The 23536-nt window shown below is 41.7% G+C and overlaps 1 protein-coding gene across 17 annotated transcripts in view; it reads left to right on the top strand.

Moving 5' to 3' along the window:
- RIMS1 (regulating synaptic membrane exocytosis 1) overlaps window positions 1–23536 on the top strand; it is a 316106-nt gene that overhangs the window by 131947 nt on the left and 160623 nt on the right. For all 17 annotated transcript variants that reach the window (XM_030945482.1, XM_030945475.1, XM_030945480.1 and 14 more), the window contains exon 4: window positions 22849–23189. In XM_030945482.1, the coding sequence (XP_030801342.1) occupies window positions 22849–23189 (341 nt within the window). The remainder of the gene's footprint in view (window positions 1–22848; window positions 23190–23536) is intronic.

The raw sequence follows: 23536 nt of genomic DNA, 5'->3' as shown, positions 1-23536 counted from the left end.
GGTCACAGTAGCCCTAAACACTTTACACTAATACTTATACATTACAGTAAACATTACAACAAACACTAATACATTACAGTAAACATTACAATGACAGAGTCCATCCCCTCCAGAGGCTTTTCTTGATGCATGTCCATCCCCTCCAGGGGCTTTTCCCAAAGCACCCAGCCAGAAGCATCTGGAGCTAATCCAGCAGTGATCCAATGAAGGATATTGCTGCCAGACTGCCACAGAGCCCTGGCATGTCCAAAGCTTCTCCAACCCTCTCCTGAGGTCAATCTTCTTCTGATATTATTCAGCCCTTACAGGGGAACTCACCATCTTCTCCAGGGACTCTTCTGGTCCTCACCCTCTCCTCGGGTCGTGGGATTCTTCTCTTCTCAGGTTCCTGGTCTTTGCAGCAGCCTTCTGCTAAGCAGCCTTCTGCTAGCTCTTCTTGCAGTCTTCTAACTCTTTGGCTGACTCCACCCTTTTATGTCCCTTGCTCTTAATTACTCACAGGTGTTAACACAGCTGCAACTCATTGGGGAATACTGTGCCCCCTTACAATTCTCCCTACAAAGATGGTGATTGGGGAAAGACCAAATTGGTCTAGTTGTCTTAGGAGAACCTGCTTCTTTTTGTAAAAAGAAGATGACAGGCAGCTAATTGGATACCAAAGGCAGGTGTAGTTAGCCATGCAGCCAAACAAGGAGCAAGCCCAATGCTTCAAGCCGTACAAATTTCAGGCAGGTTTGGCAGGCAGTCACGCTAACCTAGTTTCTCAGAAACTGTGCTCCTGTTGTAATGCTAGAGAGATATGTACACCTTCAAAAGTTACTGCAGCAAAAGCTTTGTGAAGTCTCAACCTCTGTTGAGACTGCTAGGTACAGTTCTCTCCAGACGACGTGCCCCAATTTCCAAGTTATCCATTGAAAAGAGAGTTGAAAGCTTGACAAATCTGGCCCTCTATTAGTAAGGCCCACTGATAAATAGAAATCAATGCTTCAGTGACTGTAATTGCATAGAAAATAACTTGAGTTTTAAGTCTCTTGATAAGGAAGTTCATGACAAAGTTAAATTTGATTAAGAAGACTGTTAAATCTATCTGAGCTGCTGCTGAAATGCATCCAGATGATTTTTTTCTCCCATTGAAAACTATGAGGATAAACTCAAGATTCCAAGGGCTGTAGATGGGCTTTCAGTCATTTCTAAAAAACTGCTATGCAGTTTGTTTCACAAAAAAAGATTTACACATTTCTTCATTTGTACATCTTTTTAGAGAGGCTTCTGCGGTGGATTGACCTTGTCTGGCTGCTAGAGGCTCCAACAGGACAAGGGGAGAAAATAAGGTGGAAAAGCTCATGGGCTGAAATAGAAACAGGGAGCTGGTTCACCAACTACCACCATGGGTGAAAGAGACTCAGCTTGGGGATGGTTAATTTAATTTACTGCCAGCTAAAATAGAGTTGGATTGTGAGAAACAAAGACAAAACCTAAAATACCCATCTGCTTCTCCTTTCTCCAGTCTCAACTTTACTTCTCCACTCCCCACTCCTCTGCTTTATCGAGCCACGTGGCATAGGGCATCAGGCATGGGCTGGCACCAGTCCATAATAGTTCTCCTCTGTTGCTCCCTCCTCCTCCAGCTGTGGCCCATGGCTCCCTCTGTGGCCACAGTCTTTCAGGAAAAATACCTGCTTCCATGTGGTTTCTCCAGGGGCTGCAGCTTCTGTCAGGAAAACTTTCCCCAGCATGGTCTTGTCTGCAGGATGAAGGGGAATCCCTGCTCAGGGCACTGCAGTACTTCCTCCCCTCTTCCTTCCCTCACCCTGGGGCTGGCAAGGCCCATTTCTTTTTGTAGCTCTGCATATCATGGCATCAGCTTGCCATGTTCTACTTAATCACTTCCTCTTCCTTGGCCATAAGTACCTGCAGTTACTGCTGTCTTCTGTGGGCTCACTGGGTTTAATCCTTGGATTTGATGCAGGAAACAATAGCTTGTTTTCAGAGCATGATACAGATTTTTAGAACGTTACTTTGGAAGACTTCCGTGTTTTCTTAATTTTCTATCCTTTATGCAATCAGTGGCACATGGGTTGCATTATCCTTATTCACTTTCTTTCATTTCTCATTTTTTTCTCAACTTCTGTTAGTTTTTCTAATTACAATTAAATTTTGAAACCATATCAATTTGGCAATTTTTGAGGCAGTGTTACAGGCTTTATTTCCATTATAAGGTAATTTATAATTAAATATTTAGTAGATAATAATGCTACACTTAGCATTCCACTGTTACATTATACATTGTGTAATAAATTACAATCATACAAAAGCAACTTTGTATACACCATGTGGATGAAAATGAGTTAAATGATGACCACAGAGCTAACTGTAAACTCACATCAACATAACATGGCTGTCTGTCTATTTTAGCCCCAGAAAGATCACATTTGGGGTTTAACTATTCTAACATTTGCTTTTAAAAGCCCCTCTTTCAGAAGTGCTAAATTATGGCTAGAAGAGCTTTCTGATGTACAACACTTTATATTACTTGTAAGTTGACTCTGTTCTCAAAACTCATCTGACACAGGGTGCTCTGTGCCCTTTCAGTTGGTTAAGGCCTTGGGTTTGTTTGGTAGGAATCTGCATTTTTAGTGTTTTCTTAAATGATTATTGTGAAATAAAATCTCTATTTTTTGCCATGTCTATGTTATAAATGTAGCTACCATGGTGTTTCTTGGCTAAGAAAATCACCTTTTCCTTCTTGCTTCTATTTTGGTTTTATTTTTCTGTCCTTTTAAGTATATAGCCTCTCCAGCATATATTTTAACAGTAATTACTATTTCCTAGCAGTTTATCTTACTGATAAACTCAATCTTTTGAGTTTATTTAAATCTATGTCTCAGTCTTTTTTCTGTCTTATTTTCTGTCTTAGTTTTCTGGATGGCTGACTTTAGCTGCCCAGTAATTTCCTTTTTCAATTTAAATGTCACATATTATTGTATTAAATGAGTGCAAAGAACTTAGATTCCCACACTTTAAACAGCAAGGAAAGAGAACATTGCTCAAGATTAATGTAGTATAGGGTGATTCTTAGGCTTCTGTGCAATAAACATTTTGGGAAGTCTAAGTTTAGCAAATACCATAAACATTTCACAAAGAGAAGCTGCTTGTGCTTGCACAGCAAGTGACATGGCATAGTCTCAGCAACCCTTTCAAACAAAATGCTTGGATGTAATTACACAATAGAGAGGGAGAGAAATAAAAATATGTAGATTTAGAAATTGAAGAGTCACTTCTGCTTTAATTTGAAGCACAGCCATTAAAATCATACAGAGGACTTGGTACTATAATATGTCTTAGGCAGAGCATGACATTCAGTGCAGATCTTAAACCTTTCAGTTCTGTCATAGTCTGCAAGCAGCAAATTCTTACAAGGGAAGCAATACTCTCATCACTTGTGCTCAGCATAGAAAAATAGAGGCCTCTTCTACTTGTTGATTGTTAAACTTCAGAATAGGTTGTTTCTTTAAAATAAGCAGGGAGGAAAAAAGTGAAGGATTTGCAAATAAAAGACTGCAGTGCCGCATGATTATTACAAAAGCTGCTGGATGTGCTTTGTTTGCATTTAGAGCTTTAGTGTTTCACAACCAATCTGGAGCTGTTTTCTGCTGTGCACTGAGTCCTGGTCAGCTTTTTTTAAGGTGTTTGTCATAGTGCACGTGTGTGTGGGCTTGGTAATGTCTTATGCTAGTTATGCCTGAAGAGATGTAAAGCTCACCTAAAAGCATTTCTCTTAAAAGAAAAACAACCCTGAATCCCCAAATGCCTTCTTTCTTTTCTGAAGAAAAAAAACTAAACCCAAAGGAAAAAACCTTAAACCAAGAAAAGGAAGTAGAGTTTCCTCTGAAGTAAGTTTTATTTGTCCATGTGACATCTCTGTTCCAAATGCACTTTTGCTCTGTGACAACAAAACAATCCAATTTTGTTGTTTTTCCAACCCACTAGTTTCCTCATAATCTCTGATATTTGTCCTACTTTCTCCCTGACGTCCATCTCTCATTTTTTTCCTCAACTTGTTGTCTTTCTATTTTTTCTCTTTAGCCTACTTTGAACCTTTTTATCTTTTCATCCATGTCCTCTTGGACATTTGTTCTTCTTGGCCACCTCTCTCACAAATCTTCCCTTCTTCCCTGTATTCTTTTGTTTAAAGAACTGAAGTGGTTAAGGGAAAGTTATTAAAGACAACAGGGCCAGAGGAGCCTGACCCCCAGTAAACCAGTCGTATTTAAGCTGGGATAAACCACTGGTTTTAGTATAATCACCTAAAACTTACAGAGACAACCAGAATAAAACTAACCTTATAAATATGTAGTCTACTGACCTGATTCCAGTGTAAAGTTAAAATTAATTATAAACTAGAGAGAAATACAAAGGACTTATTAAACTCAGATTCTAGAAAGAATAGATACTACTGAAATAATATATTCTTGAAAACCTCTCCCTGTGACTGCAGATGAGGGTGGAATTGTCTGATTTTTTCTATTATGTCTGTTTTGGATTTAAATAACTAAAGTTGATTTGTTTGGCTGACATCATTCTGCTGGCAGTGTTATATAATCTGAATTAAAAAAGCTCAAAAGATGGAGTCACAAGAACATGCAAGGATCAAATCAAAACTGAGAGAACAGTAACTGAGCATAGAATGTTTATCACACATCTTGGTGAAAATGATCTTTGCAGTTCACAAAGTGGGCACAGTCTTTGAACCCAGCAGAAGGCTGATGTATCTGAAAGTTATTTTTTGATATACAATGTGATCAGAGGTACTCCTGCTTCCTGCAAACTCCATGTTTGTGTTTAGTGTTCAGCTACATCAAATATGACTGTATATTGAGCAAATATCAGTATGCAGGAGAGGTGATCCAAGTCCTGGCAACAGTAGATGGATCTCACCAGCTCTGGAAGCTGTTTCTATGGCAAAGCTACCTTCTACCAAGCAGGGAATAAGAAAGTTCTTTTAGTTGCTGACATGATTGTCTTCCTTTTATATAAGGGATCTAACTGGCCATTAAATTTAACTCCTGACACACACAGAAACGTGCAACACAGAAAACCCCTTACCTGATGAAAAGATTGCTTGCTTCTGTTGAACAGGCATGTGAGCACAAGTCCAGTTCATGGTCCCTGTATTTGTACCACCATGGAGTAGGCATCCCTCTATTTCAGATAATAAAGAGGCAAAATATCCTTGACTGTTGCCTCTTCCCCAAATAACCTTAAGTTGTCACTGCACTATATGCCTTTTATTTGTTTAGGAATTACAAAGCCTGATTAGATATCTGAGAATATACAGGTAAGTGCAGAAGATCAGAATGGTTCTCCTCATCTAGCAAAGTTCTGATCTCAAATTTTAACCTGTTTTTGTAACAGTAGCTTCATCAGATAATGAAATGTCATTACTGTTTGATTTTTCTAAGTGTATTGTTCTGCACTGCTTTACATCATCTTACCCTATTGAAACTTCCCTCTTTCCCTGTGTGGCCTGCCAGTAGTATTGCAAGTTCAGAACAGTAAACCTCTGATATTAGTACTGGGTATAGTCTGTAAATTTGCTGTCAACAATGTGCTGTTTAGATCAGTTAAAAAGTTGCAATATTCTTATACTGGCACAGAATTCCTGGTGCATTTTCCTGCCCCATTTTCCTTTTCCTTATCGTTTGAATCTTCCATATTCAGACCCACAGTTGTTTAACCCTTTCTCAGTCTCCCATGGTCTTTACTTTCCTAAAAATCTACGCTTTTCCTTACCAAAACATTGTTTTCCCCGGTTGTTTTTTTTTTAATACATCTGAAATATCCACTCAAATTTGTTGTAGAACACTGACATTCTCTCTTCCCCTTCCTCAAATCTTCCATCCCAGATTTACTGAGGTTCCTTTGTGCTCGAGCTTGGTAGCACAGATAGCACAGACTTAATCAACTTAGCCTCAGACTCTGCACCTGGAGCGAGAGGTGGGAGAATTAAAAGAAAGGACCATGGACATCTCAGAAGGTAGGATCAACAAAGATGAAATTTTAAAAAACCCAAACAACAAAAAGCCAAAAAACCTGTATCATCCTTTTGGTAAGGGAGTAACTGCAAATCAGATGTTGAGCAATCTCACAGTATGTTGTGTTTCCTCAGGATACTCTGGTAGCTTTTTTGTCTGAGGAGCTCAGGTTGCTGGTCCATGTAAGGTAGAATATTGTACAAATAAAGTGTGTGCTAGTTTTAAATATATAAGAAGTTGTTGTGATGGGAAGAATCTGCTTTCTGTAATTATAAGGATTATAAGCATATAATTAGGCTTTTCATAATTATAAGGATATAAGCATTTACATTCATAACAGAAAGTCAGGCTTAAGTATTTCTTATTATGTGAAAAAAAGGATAGATGGTGAAACCTGAATAGATATAACATGTATAAGGCATAATCCTATTTGGTGCCTTGTCAAAACCCTGCTGGGTAGTAGTAATTGTGCCAAATACTAAAGGTACCGTCTAATGCTCAACATTCCCCCAGCAGAAAAATTCTGTCCAGCTAAATTAATTTCCACCATGGTGCCTTTTTTTTTCCCTGAAACTAAATATTTCACAAGTATTAATTTGTGAGTTTTGCTCTTTCACTGAGAATTTATTTTCTTTCACTGAGAGCTTTCTTTTGTTTTTTTAAGAAAAGTTAAAACATGCAGGATCAATCTGGTGGAGGTTTATAATGATTTTGTTTAAGCTTACATTTCCAGGTTTATCTGGACTCTGTTTAGTACTATTTATCTGTATGTGATGTAAAAAAAAGTATTTGGAACAGATCAGAAACCAGTTCACATCTTTGTGCTCAGCCTCAGTAGGACTGTCCCAGGCAGTGGTGGTGAGCCAGGGCTGTGTGTGGAGCTGCCCAGGCACAGGAGGAAGCATATGCTTGGTGCCACTCTCCTCCCACTGTATCACTCACAAATTAGATGCTTAATTTCACAATCTGGTTGCAAGGCTCTGACAGACTTATTCTTGGCTTTGTGTGGACTTGGGAGTGTGGGAGCTCTAAGAAAACTCAGCAGCCAGAACTTCTCAGCATAGGAGTTGGAGGGGCACGGAGGAAAATTCTGCCTAAGCAGAGTTCACATTCATAAATCGTGATTCTGTGTGAGTGGAAAGATGATCAATCCAAGTGGTCAGAGAAGATTTCTGTCAAGCTGCATGGCAGAGATCTCTGCAATGAGATGATCCTGCAATGTGTCAAAAGCATGCTTTTTTCTTCTCCCAAACATTTTGTTCTTCCAAAGAGGATTTTGGGCATTTGTTATAACTGACAGATCCACGTGTGCTTGCACATGCTCCCTTATGTTCCTTTGGCAGCTTGTTAAATCATCCATAAAAATCTTTGTCTTAACATGATTGTCACTGCTGTATTTTCAGCTCATTCCCATGAGGAGTATTCCTTAACTGCCAGCCATCCTCTGTTGCCTTCTATCTCTATTTACAGCCAGTAATAATCCTCTTCCTCACAGCCCCTGAGTTTTTGCATCATATCTTCCTAGTGCTCTGTTAGTCTCAGCTCCACTGTCTCTTCCTGTGGGTCCAAGCAGTGTCTGTAGGCATTGCTTGTTTCCTGTGTTCATTTTTCTTTCCTCTGAATTGCCTCTGCAGGCAGAGGTGCCCAGAACAGATCTCCTGGTGACCCCATGCTCCTGGTGGCAGTCAAGGCCAGTATGTTCTTCTCATTAACCCAACAGGGCATTTTACAGGTTGGGAACCTCAAATACATGTTTTAGGTAGATGACCTCTCAAACCTAGGGGGGATGCCATCAGCTGTTCACACAGTTCTTCAACACAGGATAGAGAGACCTAATCTCTGAAATCTCTGGAGATATGTGTGTGTATATATATATATATATATATATATATATGTATACAGACAGACACATATATGCTATAAATATAAGACAACTTGGTTCTCACTATATCATATTGGAAGCTTTCCACACTCAGTCACTCCACCAGCTTTTGGTAGAAGTAACCTTAAGCTCTTGGATAGCTGAGGAAGTAGCTCTGTTCATACTATGTTCATACATCATGGTGTATACTCTGTGAAGAAAATGGGTCAACATGCTGTGGGCTTTCCAAAGTCCCTCATGTGAGCTCAGAGCCTCTGCACTCAGATCTTCAGATTATATGTATGGTTTGCTTTAGGGCAGAAACCTGGGTAAAATAGTGAAACAAGAAAGAGGCAGGCCTTCTAGCAGTAAAGTATGTAACATAGCTGGCAGGAGAACAGCAAGGCTGTTATCAGTGCTTTATTCTTCAGTTTCACAGAGTTTTTGATGTTTGAAGGTGCCTCTGGAGATCATCAAGTCCAAATACTTGCCTAGAGCAGGTCCAAGTAGATCAGGTTGCCAGGACTGTGTTCTTCTGGGTTTGAATATTTCCAAAGATGTAGAATCCATAATGCTATTTTTAATATTTTTTGGTGTATGTCTAGGAATAAAAAATCAAAATTTATTTCATGCGTATCAATTCCCCTATGACCTGCACCAGTTGACCCACTTACTTTCCTTTCCCTGAGCTTTTTATAAATAATTATATGTATATATATAAAAGATGTATTATATAAAAGAAGAGTATAAAAAGATAAGTAATGGTGCTGTAATGAAAGTCCCACAGAAATTATGAACATACCCATCCACGATTAAAGACAGTGTGGTTCTGAGCATTTCTCTATTTTTACTGTGGTTTGTAGTTGTAGAAGTGGATAAACAGAGTTGTCTCTGTTTTATGAATAGGAACTAAAACTTTATGTCAGTCCTGACTGTAAAGCTGTTTCATACCATTTACCTTATTTTGTCAGATTTCTGTAATGTAAAAAAAAAAATTGTGTTCTATGTGTATCTGTAACTATGGGAACCATGAAGTGATTAAGAGGAGTACAGCTTCTGTGGCTCATCAAGGCAGCCAAATGTCCAAATAGATATATAAAACCTTTTTGGTTTTTTTTTAAGAACGTTAGAAGAATACACAAAAATTATCTGTGTGATAATAATTTCTAGGGTAGCTTTATCGTCTGTGAAAAATGGAGATTGATGTTACAGAAAATGTGACTAGGAATTCGTGGCTACTGTGTTATCAGAAGAAACCAAAGGAAATTCAGGCAAGAGAAATAAAGTTGAAAAAGAATCTAAGCTATGAGGAAAGAGACCTAGATTTAGAAGATCACAGCTAGTAACTATGACAATGCAGTTTTTGTGGTATTTTTTTAGTACTAACTTCTTTGTGTAGCAGATTTAGAAAAGAACTTGCAGGGGAAGAATATTTAAATTACTGCATGTAAATGTGCTGTTGTGAAGTTTTAGACACAGCTACCGCCTTCACTGCTAGTGATTTTGCTTTCTTCCTTGAGCTCCAAAGATATTCTCAGAGCATTACATTGTAGTACTTCTGGATAGTGTCTGGAACATGGCAGTGTGTTGTTTTAGAATGATATTTCATGTTGTTACTTTATAGTTGCCTAAGTGTCTGAGTTCCAACACTCAGTTTGCTGCAGGATTATTCTAGATAATGTTTAATTTTTGGGAAAGTTGTCGGCAGCTTTCTGAAAGATTGGCAGCAGTAGCTGAGAGATTTTGGCAGAAGGGCATGTGAAGAAAGGTGTTTTTTCTTTTCTTTTTTTAATCTTAAAATTAAAATGACTAGAACATTTTTGCTAACAGCAGTGGCAACAAAACTAGCATGAAATGCCCTTTTGATGTTAGCTTCTTGAATCACTGCTCGACTGCATCCTTTCCCCCTCCTATAGGCAGTTTTTAGCTGTGGATTTAGGAACCGAGGCCAGGAACATGATTAGGATCAGTACATGGACTGTGTGCTCAGTTGCCTAAAAGTAGGCATCTGATGCCACTTTTTTTGCCCTAGGTACATAAGACACATACATGTGGCTGGCACATGGGACCTAACTCCTGTGGCAGCGAGCTGGGATATGCTGACTTACTGCTACAGGCACTAGGCTTTCATTAGACACAGGATTTTATTTTATTTCACTGTTTCTACATGAAAGTGAGTGGACTCTCTTTGGCTGGAGACCTAAATACCTGGCATGCCTACAGTAATTTCAGTGTAGACAGAAACAATTTAGGCGTCTTTCTCAGATCCTTATTTGTACACATAGAATCTCATTTGAAAATGTAACAATTAACAGAAAGGCAAGCAGAAAAAGAATAGGAGGTGCAGTCTCTTGTGCAAGTGGAAAATTCTGGTAAAGTAGACTTCTAAACATCCCTCCTGGAAGCTCTCAGTCAAGCTTGTGAATGGCACCACAGGCTTTAAGGCAACAGGTAGTTCTGTGAGCAGCCTCATTTCCTATGAACGTGTCTTGTGGTTGAATTGCCATGTCGATTCTGTGACCCCGAAAAAGACTGCACTAATGAAATATTTATAGGAATTTTATAGAGCTGCACGTTTTATGTAACTTTTAAGAATATAATGACCTGAAAACTTCCATGCCTGTGCAATTTTTTATTGCATTTGTCCAGTGGGGTAGCACATTGTTGTAGGATGTGGGCAGAAAATAGGAAAAAGCCCAATCAGCTGCCTGCAAAATCTTCCTTTTCTTGCCAAACTGGAATACAAATATCTAGCTGAAAACCTAAGTTCTGAAGAAAATCTGCTTCCATAGGAATAGAAGAACAGAGGACTAAATTAAAATGGCTTATTATCACTGTCCTGAAATGGCTGAGCCCTGTATGTCTGGTGAACATCATCATGGGCAAAGTGATCCTCTCCCTGATTGGAGAGGTGGGCAGCAGAGAATTGCATAGTCCTGTTGAACCCTTCAATCCAGACTTTAGGAAAATCAGAACCTAGACTCCTCTGTTGCTTCTTTACTAATAAATTGAATGTAATCTGGGACTGTTCCTAAGTTTTAGAGTATCAGTGTGAGTAAACTGACACAAGGCTACTTGGCACACTCTTGGTCTTCTGCCTTTCGCATTTTCTTATCAACTTCTCCTGGGAGGTGGGGAGTTGGAGTGTTCTGTGGTGCACCTCCAGGAAGCACCTTGTTTGGAGTCACCTTGCTTTGAAGCAGAGATCCTAGCACAGATACTGATTGTTTCGTGCCATTTGGCTTCAGTGCTCAAAAGTGTTTCTGTGCAAGTCTAGTGTGCCAGTATTGGTGTAATTTCAAAATGTAATTTGATGGAAGATGCTGAGACAGTGCTGTAGGCAAAACATACCCTTATCCCCATTTGCTTTTGTTTCTGGTCACATGATTTTACTACTCATCATTCCCTCTATGAAAAAAATAGACGTGACAGAGCATGAAACCAGTTTAAGAAAATACAGATAAGTTTCTGCAATGTTTTTAAATACAAGTGGCTCCTGGGAGAACCTGACTGTCAAGGAACAGTATAAAAGTGAGTATGTGGCACAGGGAACCTTCCTGTGAGAAAGAAAGGGAGAGAACAAACCCAGATAGGAAGAGAGGAGAGAGTTGGGGAGAAGACCTTCCCTTTTGCTGAGCAGAAGCTATTGGATGCACCCAGCTGTCTGTACATTTTGAAAAATATATTTAGTGTAAACTTGGACTTACGAGCACACATTCATTAGAAAGGTAGAGTTGTTTATTTATTAAGATTTTGGACTAATGTAAGTATTCAGGCATATTTTCCACTTTATTTATTTATATTTTAATGGAGCGAAGTGGTCATAGCATTTTAGCTAGGATTTTATTACAGAAATCATTTTGATATAGCAGGAGAGATAAATGCAATGCTGTATAATAATTTCATGGTTTGCTGCATGTTTTTATATTATCTCAGAAACATTAAGTGATGCATAATCTAACTTAATTTTGTGAATGAAAATTTTGTAGGAGGTAATTGTTATAGTTTCTTCTCTTTGGCTTTCAAGAGATGACACAGGGTGGTGGCAGAGCCCTGCTGAAGTTAATGGTGCCTCAGGCAGTGAAGAGGGTCTGCCTTATTAGATCTGTCTGAAATAACTAGTGTCTTCCAAAAGTGCGTAGGAGGAATGTACATTAAATCAACAACCTGAAAAAATGTTGTGTGTACACCCTTCAGAAGGGAAATAATTAAGGTAGTGTGAAGGTTCAGTAAGGAATAGCTCGTGGCCTGCTCTGTTAGCACACTTGTTACCTAATTTGCTGCATAGGGATGAAGCAGGATGCATGGGAGTCATCCTAACTGTGTGATTTCAATTTCTAAACTCAGGAAGCATAAAGGAGTGTGCTCCTTATGGACCCTCCTCAGAATCTGGGGTTGGGTGAAAGATTTGGGGAACTTGCTCTGACCTCAGTCTGAGTTTTGCCTGGCATGTGTCACATAAATTCAGTATAACTTTTGTGCTCCCCACAATGTGACTTTAGCCTCCCAGTGCATGTTTGGGAGTTTCCAAATTTGATTTTGAAATAAAGCCTTTTTTCTGCATTCTAAAATGCAGATTTGAAATATTTAATAATGTAGAATTATTCTTATTTTTGTAACTGAAAATGCTTTTTCTGTGTGTATAGTGATATATATATATATATTACTTACTATGGGCTCTTTCAAGTTGGAATTTCATGTTGTGTTAGTACAGGAATTCTGTTCCTCCTCATTGTGGATCACATTCAGCAGTACCTGTAAGAGTAAGTTTGAGGAATATTTTTTCTGTGAATGAAATACTCTGTATTCCACATGAAGGCAAGCATGGGATCCTTCTAGCATGTTTTCACGCAGCCTGTCAAGTTTCCACATGAATCTGTGTGGGAACTGCTGAACCACATGTGCTAAGTCCTGTGTGTGCCACTGGTCTTTTTTGTTATGTAGCAGTAAAGCCCAGAACCCTTTGCTATGCTGTGAAAATGCACCTTTTTCCAGAGCCATGCATATGAACCCTCTGAATGAAGAACCCCCTTGTACTGGTTCTCTTTAACAGCTTCACGTGTGAAATTGCATTGACATGTGCAAGGATGCAATAAACCAGAAACAAACCCAGAAACAAAAACCAGACTCTGGATGTCTTGAATGGCTTACTGTAGCACTTCATCAGAGCTCACTGTCTAGAGGAGAGTAAACAGAAACTATTTTTGAAGTGACAGGCCAGAGTAAAATTGTCTTACGCTCTTCATTTTACTGATGCATTGCGTGGAGGTCCAGAAGCCACATTAGAGAACTGTAATCCTTCATCAGAGCATTTGTTTGGTTGCCTAACATCTGTGGATTGTTAAGATAAGTTATTACACAGACCTGCTTTAGTTTAGATTAGTTTGGACCACATCCCAGTATATTCAATCAGGATATAATTCCTGCATGCTGCTGAATTGCTTGCTCCACATACTTCTCTAAAAATGTTTTTCAATATACAGTTTTGTCACTGAAACTCCTCTGTCTCCTCAATTTTTGATTTATTTTTCTCTTAAAGAAGAACTTTTATTATTTTTCCTTTTGGACCGAATAGATCTCAAGGCGACTGTAGCATTTTTTAATTCCTGAAGAGATTCCTAAACAGGGTGGTAGTATAGCTTCTATGTGAGTATAATACAGATTTCCTATGTGTGTAATCTGTGTTGATTGGTATGTATTGTGTCCAAGAGGCAGAGTTTAAAAATAGCTGTAAGAAAATGGGTTTGTATTTACTTGTCTAGTATTTCTTCTTTCAGTATTCTGTATTTTTCTGAGTCTCTTTGTGCATTAGCTATTCTTATTTGATTTTATCTCATAATATTTTTTGCATAAAATGAATTACAGTATCAAGGGTGATTATGCAAATTAACAGTATTTTCTTGAAGTTTATTACATAATTTATACATATTTAAAATTATTTAATACATTAAGTTGTAAAGGAAGTATGTTACTGGGCTTGCATATGTACACACGTATGCAATTTAATTAGCATAATTTACTTAAGTATTCCTTATCCTTTAAACAAACTCTAGTTGATTAATTTTTTTATTAACACTTTTTTAACCTTTCTTGGAAACTGATAAAATGCAAGTAATGACATTTTTTGTTACTGATTTTGGTTTATAGCATTGACATGGATTTCATACACAGACGCATTTGCATGCAGACTTTTCCTGTCTAATGAACTAACAGCTGTGGCAGATCACATAAAAGCATTTCAAAATGTGTCTTTTTTTCCTCTTAGCCTTTCTGTTTGTTTTTTTTTTTTTTGAATACCTGTAATAATAATCTGATAGACTAAAAGTCTATTCTGTTTAGAACACGTAGTCTAATAAACTGAATTGCTGGTTTTTGAGGTGTACTAGATGGAATAAATTAGACATTTTGGAATCCAGGCGTTTTGAGGTCTAGAATTTATCTTTGTCAAAGTTGCTGTTTCTATTATCCTACTTAGTGTTATTTGTTTTCATCATGATATATGTTTATGCCCCTGTTGGAATGACTGTCGCTTTCAATTAAGGTTGGGTCCTTTTTAATTAAAGGATTAGTAGATACTTTATTATCCTTCTTAAACAGAAGAAATATAACAGTCATCTTTTGATAAAGGTGCAATCCTGACAGAGAGTAAAGAGTTCGATGTCTTCTTTGTGTGGTTTGTTCAAACAGTGTAGGAATGCACTTGGAAATTCTAATGTAGTTTTCAGACCTACAAAGACAGTCTATTTAAATAAATGTTAATTATTTTAAATATGTGAGGTGCCTAAAGTTTTCATCGTGCCTTGTAAGCCATGAACTACCTTCACAGGGCAGAGAGTAAAAGAGCTCAGTAACAGAACTTTGTCCTGTTTAAGTTTCTTCCATTAAGTGTTTTTTTCCTCTTCTTTTTTATTTTAAGCACTGCACAATTTTGCGACTCTTGCATCATTCCTGTGTTTGCACAAAATAATTCAAGCATATTTTTCCTTCCCACTTTTGTCATTGTCTTGGTTTAGAGCAAAATTTTGGGAGAGAGAGAGAGAGAGAGTCCCCAGAGGGGCTCTAGTAGGAGGATAAATTCAATCGGCACCTCCCCCCACAACCAGTCCGGGAGAAAATACCTCCTTGAAGAAAAGTGGAAAAAAGCTGTTTATTAAACAATAGAACCTAACAATATTAAAACAATAAAACCCCTTGCCGCTCTAAAAGAGATGACCAATTGAGAAAACCCCCCGGTTGCAGCCCAGCTCACTCAGTCTCTTATCAGTCCTTCTGGTGCTGGAATTCTCACAGGCCAGGCCCGGCCTGGCCCGGTGGCCACAGGTGTGAGCTGCCGGTGCTTCCCTGGGTGTTCAGTCCAGAGCAGGTTCCAAGAGGTCCAAAGAAAAGGAAAAGAAAAACCACAGTCCAGGGACTCTTCTTTGCCTCAGCCAGCTAAAACTAACCAAAAGCAAAAGGAGAGCTCTCTGTCCTGCCGTCTGTCTGTCCGCAGACAACACAGTCCTGGAGCAGGAATGCGGGGGAGTACGTGCAATGTCTGAGCGAGGAAAAAAAAGAACTGTGCGATTCTTCTCTCCCCCCTCTCACTCTCTGCAACAAGTCTTAAAGGTGCAAAACTTATTATTATTCAGCATAAACCAATGAGACGATTTGGGGATAAAAGCATCATATAGTCAACCCAGGACATTCCACCCCTTATCCCCATATCGTCTGCTTACTACTAAAACTAATATAAATTTAACTCTACAAACACATACATTATACATCCATTATACAGCTATACACAGACAATGGTAATACCATTCAGCAAACAGTGATATTTACACATAGGTCTCACCCAACAATCAGATCTCCCTGAGGTACACATCGTGTTCTCCCATCTCTTTGCATTATCCACCATGTGTAACCTGGTCCCTGAGCAAAAACAACCCCACGAATGGGTTTGTCTGTATTCGAGGCAGAATTAATCCAAACTGTCTTCCCTAACAAACCTCTGACATGTACCACTGGGACTTTGTCTCCATCTACTCTATGCAAAGACTCAGATTGGGCAGGGCCCACTCGGTTAGTAGAGCCTCGGGTATTAACTAACCAGGTGGCCTTTGCCAGATGCTGCTCCCAGTTTTTGAAAGATCCCCCACCTAATGCTTTCAATGTGGTTTTTAACAGTCCGTTGTACCTCTCCACTTTGCCTGCAGCTGGTGCGTGGTAGGGGATGTGGTACACCCACTCAATACCATGTTCCCTAGCCCAAGTGCTGATAAGGCTGTTCCTAAAATGAGTCCCATTGTCTGACTCAATCCTCTCAGGGGTACCATGTCTCCACAGAATTTGCTTTTCCAGGCCCAGGATAGTGTTACGGGCAGTGGCATGAGGCACAGGGTAGGTTTCCAGCCATCCAGTGGTGGCTTCCACCATTGTGAGCACGTAGCGCTTGCCTTGGCGTGTCTGGGGCAGTGTGATGTAGTCAATCTGCCAGGCCTCCCCATACTTGTACTTAGACCACCGCCCACCATACCACAGGGGCTTCAATCGCTTGGCCTGTTTGATGGCAGCACATGTCTCACAGTCATGGATAACCTGAGAAATACTGTCCATGGTTAAATCCACCCCTCGGTCTCGTGCCCACTTATAGGTGGCATCTCTACCCTGATGGCCTGAGGCATCATGGGCCCATCGAGCTAGGAATAACTCCCCCTTATGTTGCCAATCTAAGTCTATCTTTGACACCTCTATCTTTGCAGCCTGGTCTACCTGCTCATTATTTTGGTGTTCCTCATTAGCCCGACTCTTGGGGACATGGGCATCAACATGACGGACTTTCACAGGTAGCTTCTCTAACCGAGCGGCAATGTCTTTCCATTCATCAGCAGCCCAGATCGGTTTTCCCCTACGCTGCCAGTTGGCCTTTTTCCACCTTTCCAGCCATCCCCACAGTGCGTTGGCTACCATCCATGAATCAGTGTAAAGGTAGAGCTTTGGCCACTTCTCTCTCTCAGCAATGTCCAGGGCCAGCTGAACAGCTTTGAGTTCAGCAAGCTGGCTTGATCCACCTTCTCCTTCGGTAGCTTGTGCAACTTGTCGTGTGGGGCTCCATACAGCTGCTTTCCACTTCCGGTTCATTCCCACAATGCGGCAAGAACCATCAGTAAAAAGAGCGTATCGTGTATCTTCTGCTGGCAGCTGGTTATATGGTGGAGCTTCTTCAGCCCGTGTCACTTCTTGTTCCTCTTCATCAGTGAGACCAAAATTTTCACCTTCCGGCCAGTTTGTAATTATTTCCAGAATCCCAGGGCGATTCGGGTTTCCAATACGGGCGCGCTGTGTGATAACAGCAATCCATTTGCTCCATGTGGTGCTGGTGGCATGGTGCGTAGAGGGAACCTTTGCTTTGAACATCCACCCCAGCACTGGTAGTCGGGGTGCCAGGAGGAGTTGTGCTTCTGTGCCTATTACCTCTGAGGCAGCTTGGACTCCTTCATAGGCAGCCAAGATTTCTTTCTCTGTTGGAGTATAGTTGGCTTCAGACCCTCTGTAGCTTCGACTCCAGAATCCTAGCGGTCGGCCTCGAGTCTCACCAGGCACCTTCTGCCAAAGGCTCCAGGACAAGCCATGGTTCCCGGCTGCAGAGTAGAGCACGTTCTTCACCTCTGGTCCCGTCCTGACTGGGCCAAGGGCTACTGCATGGGCAATCTCCTGCTTGATTTGTGCAAAGGCTTGTTGCTGCTCTGGGCCCCAGTGGAAAGGGTTCTTCTTGCGGGTGACCAGGTAGAGAGGGCTCACGATCTGACTGTACTCGGGAATATGCATCCTCCAAAAACCTATGGCACCTAGGAAAGCTTGCGTTTCTTTCTTGCTGGATGGTGGAGACATTGCTGTGATCTTGTTGATGACATCAGTGGGAATCTGACGCCGTCCGTCTTGCCACTTCACTCCCAGAAACTGGATCTCTTGAGCAGGTCCCTTGACTTTGTTCTTCTTGATGGCGAAGCCGGCTTTTAGGAGAATCTGGATGATTTTCTCCCCTTTCTCAAACACTTCTGCTGCTGTCTTCCCCCACACAATGATGTCATCAATATATTGCAGATGTTCTGGAGCCTCACCCTTTTCCAGTGCAGCCTGGATCAGTCCATGGCAGATGGTGGGACTGTGCTTCCACCCCTGGGGCAGTCGGTTCCAGGTGTACTGCACGCCCCTCCAGGTGAAAGCAAACTGGGGCCTGCATTCTGCTGCCAGAGGAATGGAGAAAAATGCATTGGCAATGTCAATAGTGGCATACCACCTCGCTGCCTTGGACTCCAGCTCGTACTGGAGTTCCAGCATGTCCGGCACAGCAGCGCTCAGCGGTGGAGTCACTTCATTCAATGCACGATAGTCCACAGTCAATCTCCATTCTCCTTCAGATTTACGCACAGGCCAAATGGGGCTGTTGAAGGGTGAGTGGGTCTTGCTAACCACCCCTTGGCTCTCCAGCTCACGGATCATTTTGTGGATGGGGATCACAGCATCTCGATTCGTTCGGTACTGTCGGCGGTGCACTGTTGAGGTGGCAATCGGTACTCGTTGCTCTTCCACCTTCAGGAGTCCTACTGCAGATGGGTTTTCTGACAGTCCAGGCAAACTGTTCAACTGCTTGACACCCTCTCTCTCTACAGCAGCTATTCCAAATGCCCACCTGAGTCCCTTTGGGTCTTTGAAATACCCACTTCTGAGGAAGTCTATGCCTAAAATGCATGGGGCCTCTGGGCCAGTCACAATAGGGTGTTTCTTCCACTCATTTCCAGTCAGGCTCACCTCAGCTTCCACCAAAGTGAAATCCTGGGATCCCCCTGTCACGCCAACAATAGAAACAGACTCTGTCCCCACATGTCTTGATGGAATTAATGTACATTGTGCACCAGTATCAACCAAAGCTTTATACTCTTGTGGTTCCGATGTGCCAGGCCAACGAATCCACACAGACCAGAAAACACGATTTTCCCTAGCCTCTACCTGGCTAGAGGCAGGGCCCCTCTAAGCCTGGTTATCCTTCTTTCCCTGGGCATATGCCTTGGAGGTTCCTTCAAGGGGATCGGACATGTCATCATCATCATACCTGGCAGTTCGGCCACGGGCAACTGGAGCTGCTTTTCTTTTGGTGGAATTCCCTCTCTCAGCCCTGTCTTCCTTCAATTCACGCACCCGTCGTGCCAGAACAGCAGTAGGTTGTCCATCCCACTTCCTCATGTTTTCTCCACAATCACGCAGGTAGAACCACAACTCAGCTCGTGGGGTGTACCTTCTCTCGCCATCTGGGAAACGTCTGCCTTGGATACCAGAACCTCTGATCTGTACCGCCGAGATCTGGAGAAGGTCTTCTTTAATCTCCTCTCTGAGCTTCTTGTGGTTCTCCTCTATCTTGTCCTCTAATTTCTGCAGACGTGATTCTACTGCTGAGATTCTGGCATGTGTTGGGCCATGCACAGCGTCTGCATATGCTCGGAGCTTCCTTGCCATATCCAGCACAGTCTCATCCCTCTCATCCCTCTTCATTATGGCTAAGGCAGAAGCATATTCATGTGGCCCAAGTCGCACAAGTTTTCGCCACATCACAGACGTGCATGGTACCAAGTCTGGGTTCCTAGTTGTTACATCATCTGAGAAGATAATCTCTGCCACTGCCATTTCTCTTAGGCGTTGGATCCCTTGCTCTATGGTCTTCCACTGTGTTTGTTGCATATAAAGATCATCTGCACACAGGTATCTTTGTGCAACACTTTCCAAGACCCGTGCCCAGAGGCTCTGTGGATTAGCCCCCTCATCATTCCTTGATCGATGACAGGGTCCTGTGACAGGGATCCCAAATGCCTCGCTTCAGTGCCGTCTAGAATTGTGGCCTCACCTGCAGCATCCCAGAGACGGACTAACCAACTAATTATGGATTCATCAGGTCGTCGGGTGTAATCCTTCCGTAGTCCACGAAGGTCCTTCAGGGAAAAGGACTCAATATTTGCATCAGATCTTGCACCTGCTGCTTTGACTCCTGATTTTATGTCGGGAGGTGTTGAGGTTCCTTCTCCTGTATCATCATCCTCATCATCTGCTGGTCGGTTGGTTTTGTCCGTGCATTTCCCACTTCTAGTACTGGTAGCAACAGCCATTGGTTTGGCTGCTGGCTTTGGCTCACTATCTGGTTTGGCAGCTGGCTTCGAGCCTGGCGTGCTGGCTGCAGCCTGACTGACTGGGATAGCTGATTTATCTCCCTGCCCCCCTGCTTCTGTCTGCTGCCCTACAGTATCTAACAGAGTGCGATAAGCATAGGCCAGGGCCCAGCTTATTGCAATTAGCCTTTTCTCGTTCGAATCGTCATGGCACTTCTCCTTTAGGTATTTCCCCACCTCAGCTGGGTTCTGAATTTGTTCCCGTGGAAAATCCCAGCCTAGAGGATCAGAAAATTCCTTCAGGGTTTGGCCTATATTTTCCCATTCTCCACACCACTCAGGATTTTCCACGCCTGCATCTGCTTCTGGGTCAGGGGTCTCACCAACTCTTCTGGATATCTCAGCTTTCATTTTAGAGAAGCTCCAGACTATATAGAGGAAGCCTACCAGATTAAATACCAGAAAGATGGTCTCTTTAACATTCAGGGGAAACTGAACATTCTCAAACAGTGACATAACAGCTTCAAAGGAGAAGAAGGAAAAGAAAGGCTGGAAAGCCTTATTCTCAGCTCCTCCTCTAACAAACTCGGTGCAATTACTAATAAATTCCCAAAACATACTACTGGAACTGGGAGGCAGGGTAGGACGAAACATATCGTAAACAGACGCCAGCATCTTTATAAATGCCCTATAAATCATTATCACCAAGGCCAGCACAAGAGCTACTCCAATCCGTGCCCGTCTACCGTAAGAATTACGTATTATGGACAATAATCCGAGTGACCAGAATGGTATCGAAACCTCAGAAAGGTCTAGAGACCAGAACCACATGAAGGTCTCCACCGCAAGAGATGTTACGAATTCCAGCAGCATGGCTATTGACTGCTTTAACTCACTAGCTAGTGAGCACAACCAACGCACACAATAAGCTTTTTTCCACTTTCTCTGGCCCCACGTTGGGCGCCAAGAAGTGTATCTGTCTTGGTTTAGAGCAAAATTTTGGGAGAGAGAGAGAGAGAGTCCCCAGAGGGGCTCTAGTAGGAGGATAAATTCAATCGGCCCCTCCCCCCACAACCAGTCCGGGAGAAAATACCTCCTTGAAGAAAAGTGGAAAAAAGCTGTTTATTAAACAATAGAACCTAACAATATTAAAACAATAAAACCCCTTGCCGCTCTAAAAGAGATGACCAATTGAGAAAACCCCCCGGTTGCAGCCCAGCTCACTCAGTCTCTTATCAGTCCTTCTGGTGCTGGAATTCTCACAGGCCAGGCCCGGCCTGGCCCGGTGGCCACAGGTGTGAGCTGCCGGTGCTTCCCTGGGTGTTCAGTCCAGAGCAGGTTCCAAGAGGTCCAAAGAAAAGGAAAAGAAAAACCACAGTCCAGGGACTCTTCTTTGCCTCAGCCAGCTAAAACTAACCAAAAGCAAAAGGAGAGCTCTCTGTCCTGCCGTCTGTCTGTCCGCAGACAACACAGTCCTGGAGCAGGAATGCGGGGGAGTACGTGCAATGTCTGAGCGAGGAAAAAAAAGAACTGTGCGATTCTTCTCTCCCCCCTCTCACTCTCTGCAACAAGTCTTAAAGGTGCAAAACTTATTATTATTCAGCATAAACCAATGAGACGATTTGGGGATAAAAGCATCATATAGTCAACCCAGGACAGTCATTCTTCTCAGCCTCATTGCAGTTTTACCCATTTCTATATACTTTCTATATTAAATTATTTTCTTTACCATTTTCCTTAATAATAATCAGCTTTGCTTCCTCTCATCTCTGTTTTTATTTCTGAGAAAAATCTCTCTCTTCTATATCCTTCATACATTTTGCCTATTTTTTCTTCTTTCTGAAAACTGTTTTTTTCTTTGTCTAAATTTTTTCTTAAATTTTCACATACTTTAGTCTTGATTAACCATTTCTTTTTCTCTGGTGAGTTGCTCCTGTACATAAGACTGTCTCTACAGTATACAGCCTGGAAACATAAAGTCTTGCTTTAATGTGTGTGCTCCTGTATATCTGTGTGTAAGGAATTAAACCCCCCAATTAAAAAAAAAAATCCTAGGCACCACAGTCTAGGCATGCAACTTAATTGTGATTTACAGGGACATGTGTGTGTTAAGTTTTTATTTGCAGCTATCCCTCAAAGAGATAATGATGATGGTTTGCGAGTAGTACAGAATACGGTACTTCTGCATTATTTTCATTGATGTATTTAATTTTCTGTTAGTAGATTTCTTAAGGTTTTACTTTACACCTCTAAGCAGTTGCAGTAGGTGTAGCTAAAATAATTCACAGTACATAATGAATTTATTTGCAGGATAATGTGGAATTATTCAATGTGAGAAAATTAATTCACAAGAAAATACCGTGTCAATTTTCTGTAACCACAGAAGTTGGGAATTAGCTGGGCAGGGCACTGCCCCCTGAGGTACAAGTCCTGTTTGCAGGTTGGTGGGCTTGTCTGTCCTGGCAGTGATCCACACCAGTGGAAAAAACCCAACCCACTCCCCGCTGCATCAACCCCCCAACAAACACTGCTCATGTGGTCGGTGTCTGTTCAGAGGAGAACTAGGGCTGGGCTGAGGGAGGATTGCCACAGGTAGGACTGATGTATATTGACAAGACATTTTGGAGAAGCTCGCATAGCATGTGCCTGTAGGATGCTTGGCTCTAGCCAGTGGAGAAGCATGTTCTGGGTCCTGTCATGAGCACCAGCCTCACTAGCTCAGAGAGCCAGAGGCCGGACCTGCTCAGCGGTAGTGAGCATGCATTCCAGGCTCTGGGAGGCAGCTGCACTGACTTTTCTTGTTGTCTTCAACTAGGTTATGTGGGTATGCAATTTATGTCGAAAGCAACAAGAAATCCTAACAAAATCCGGAGCGTGGTTTTTTGGGAGCGGGCCGCAGCCGTCGCCCAGCCAGGACGGGACGCTGAGTGATACGGCCACGGGCGCAAGCTCGGACGCACCGAGAGAAAAGAAAGCGAGGCTTCAAGAGCGATCGAGGTCACAGACTCCCCTGAGTACAGCAGCTGCCTCATCACAGGAAATCTCCTCTTCCAGTGTGCAGCCTGACCGTAGGAAAGGAGCAGAAGTGTCACAGCCAGCTATGGGCCCGGACCAAAAGCAAGCTTCAAGGTCTAGGAGTGAACCTCCAAAAGAGAGGTAATGCTTTCTGTCTAGATAGAGCCTACAATGCTAAATGCTAGTTCAGTTGGGCCTTCTGTATGTTTACTGCTGTGTAAAAACAAAGATTAAATTGATTTACTCACCAGGGAAAGATAAATTTTTGCTAGCATATACATTATCTACTTTGGTCTATGGAACAAAAATGAGGAAAAAAAATATTTTATGGATATTCCCATATACTTCATTGCCTTTTGATGTATACTTTGAATACAGAATTGTAGGTTACTTTTAAATTTTAAATTTGACTGGTATTTTAAAGTTATTAAGCAAAGAGCTTGAATTTTTAAAGCAACATTCTCCTGAAAAATCCACACCTAAGCAAT

The sequence above is a fragment of the Camarhynchus parvulus genome, chromosome 3, assembly GCF_901933205.1.
Source record: "Camarhynchus parvulus chromosome 3, STF_HiC, whole genome shotgun sequence".
Classification (NCBI taxonomy): Eukaryota; Metazoa; Chordata; class Aves; order Passeriformes; family Thraupidae; genus Camarhynchus; species Camarhynchus parvulus.
Note: the sequence above shows the minus strand (reverse complement) of the source record. Positions and strands in the feature narration are given on the sequence as shown.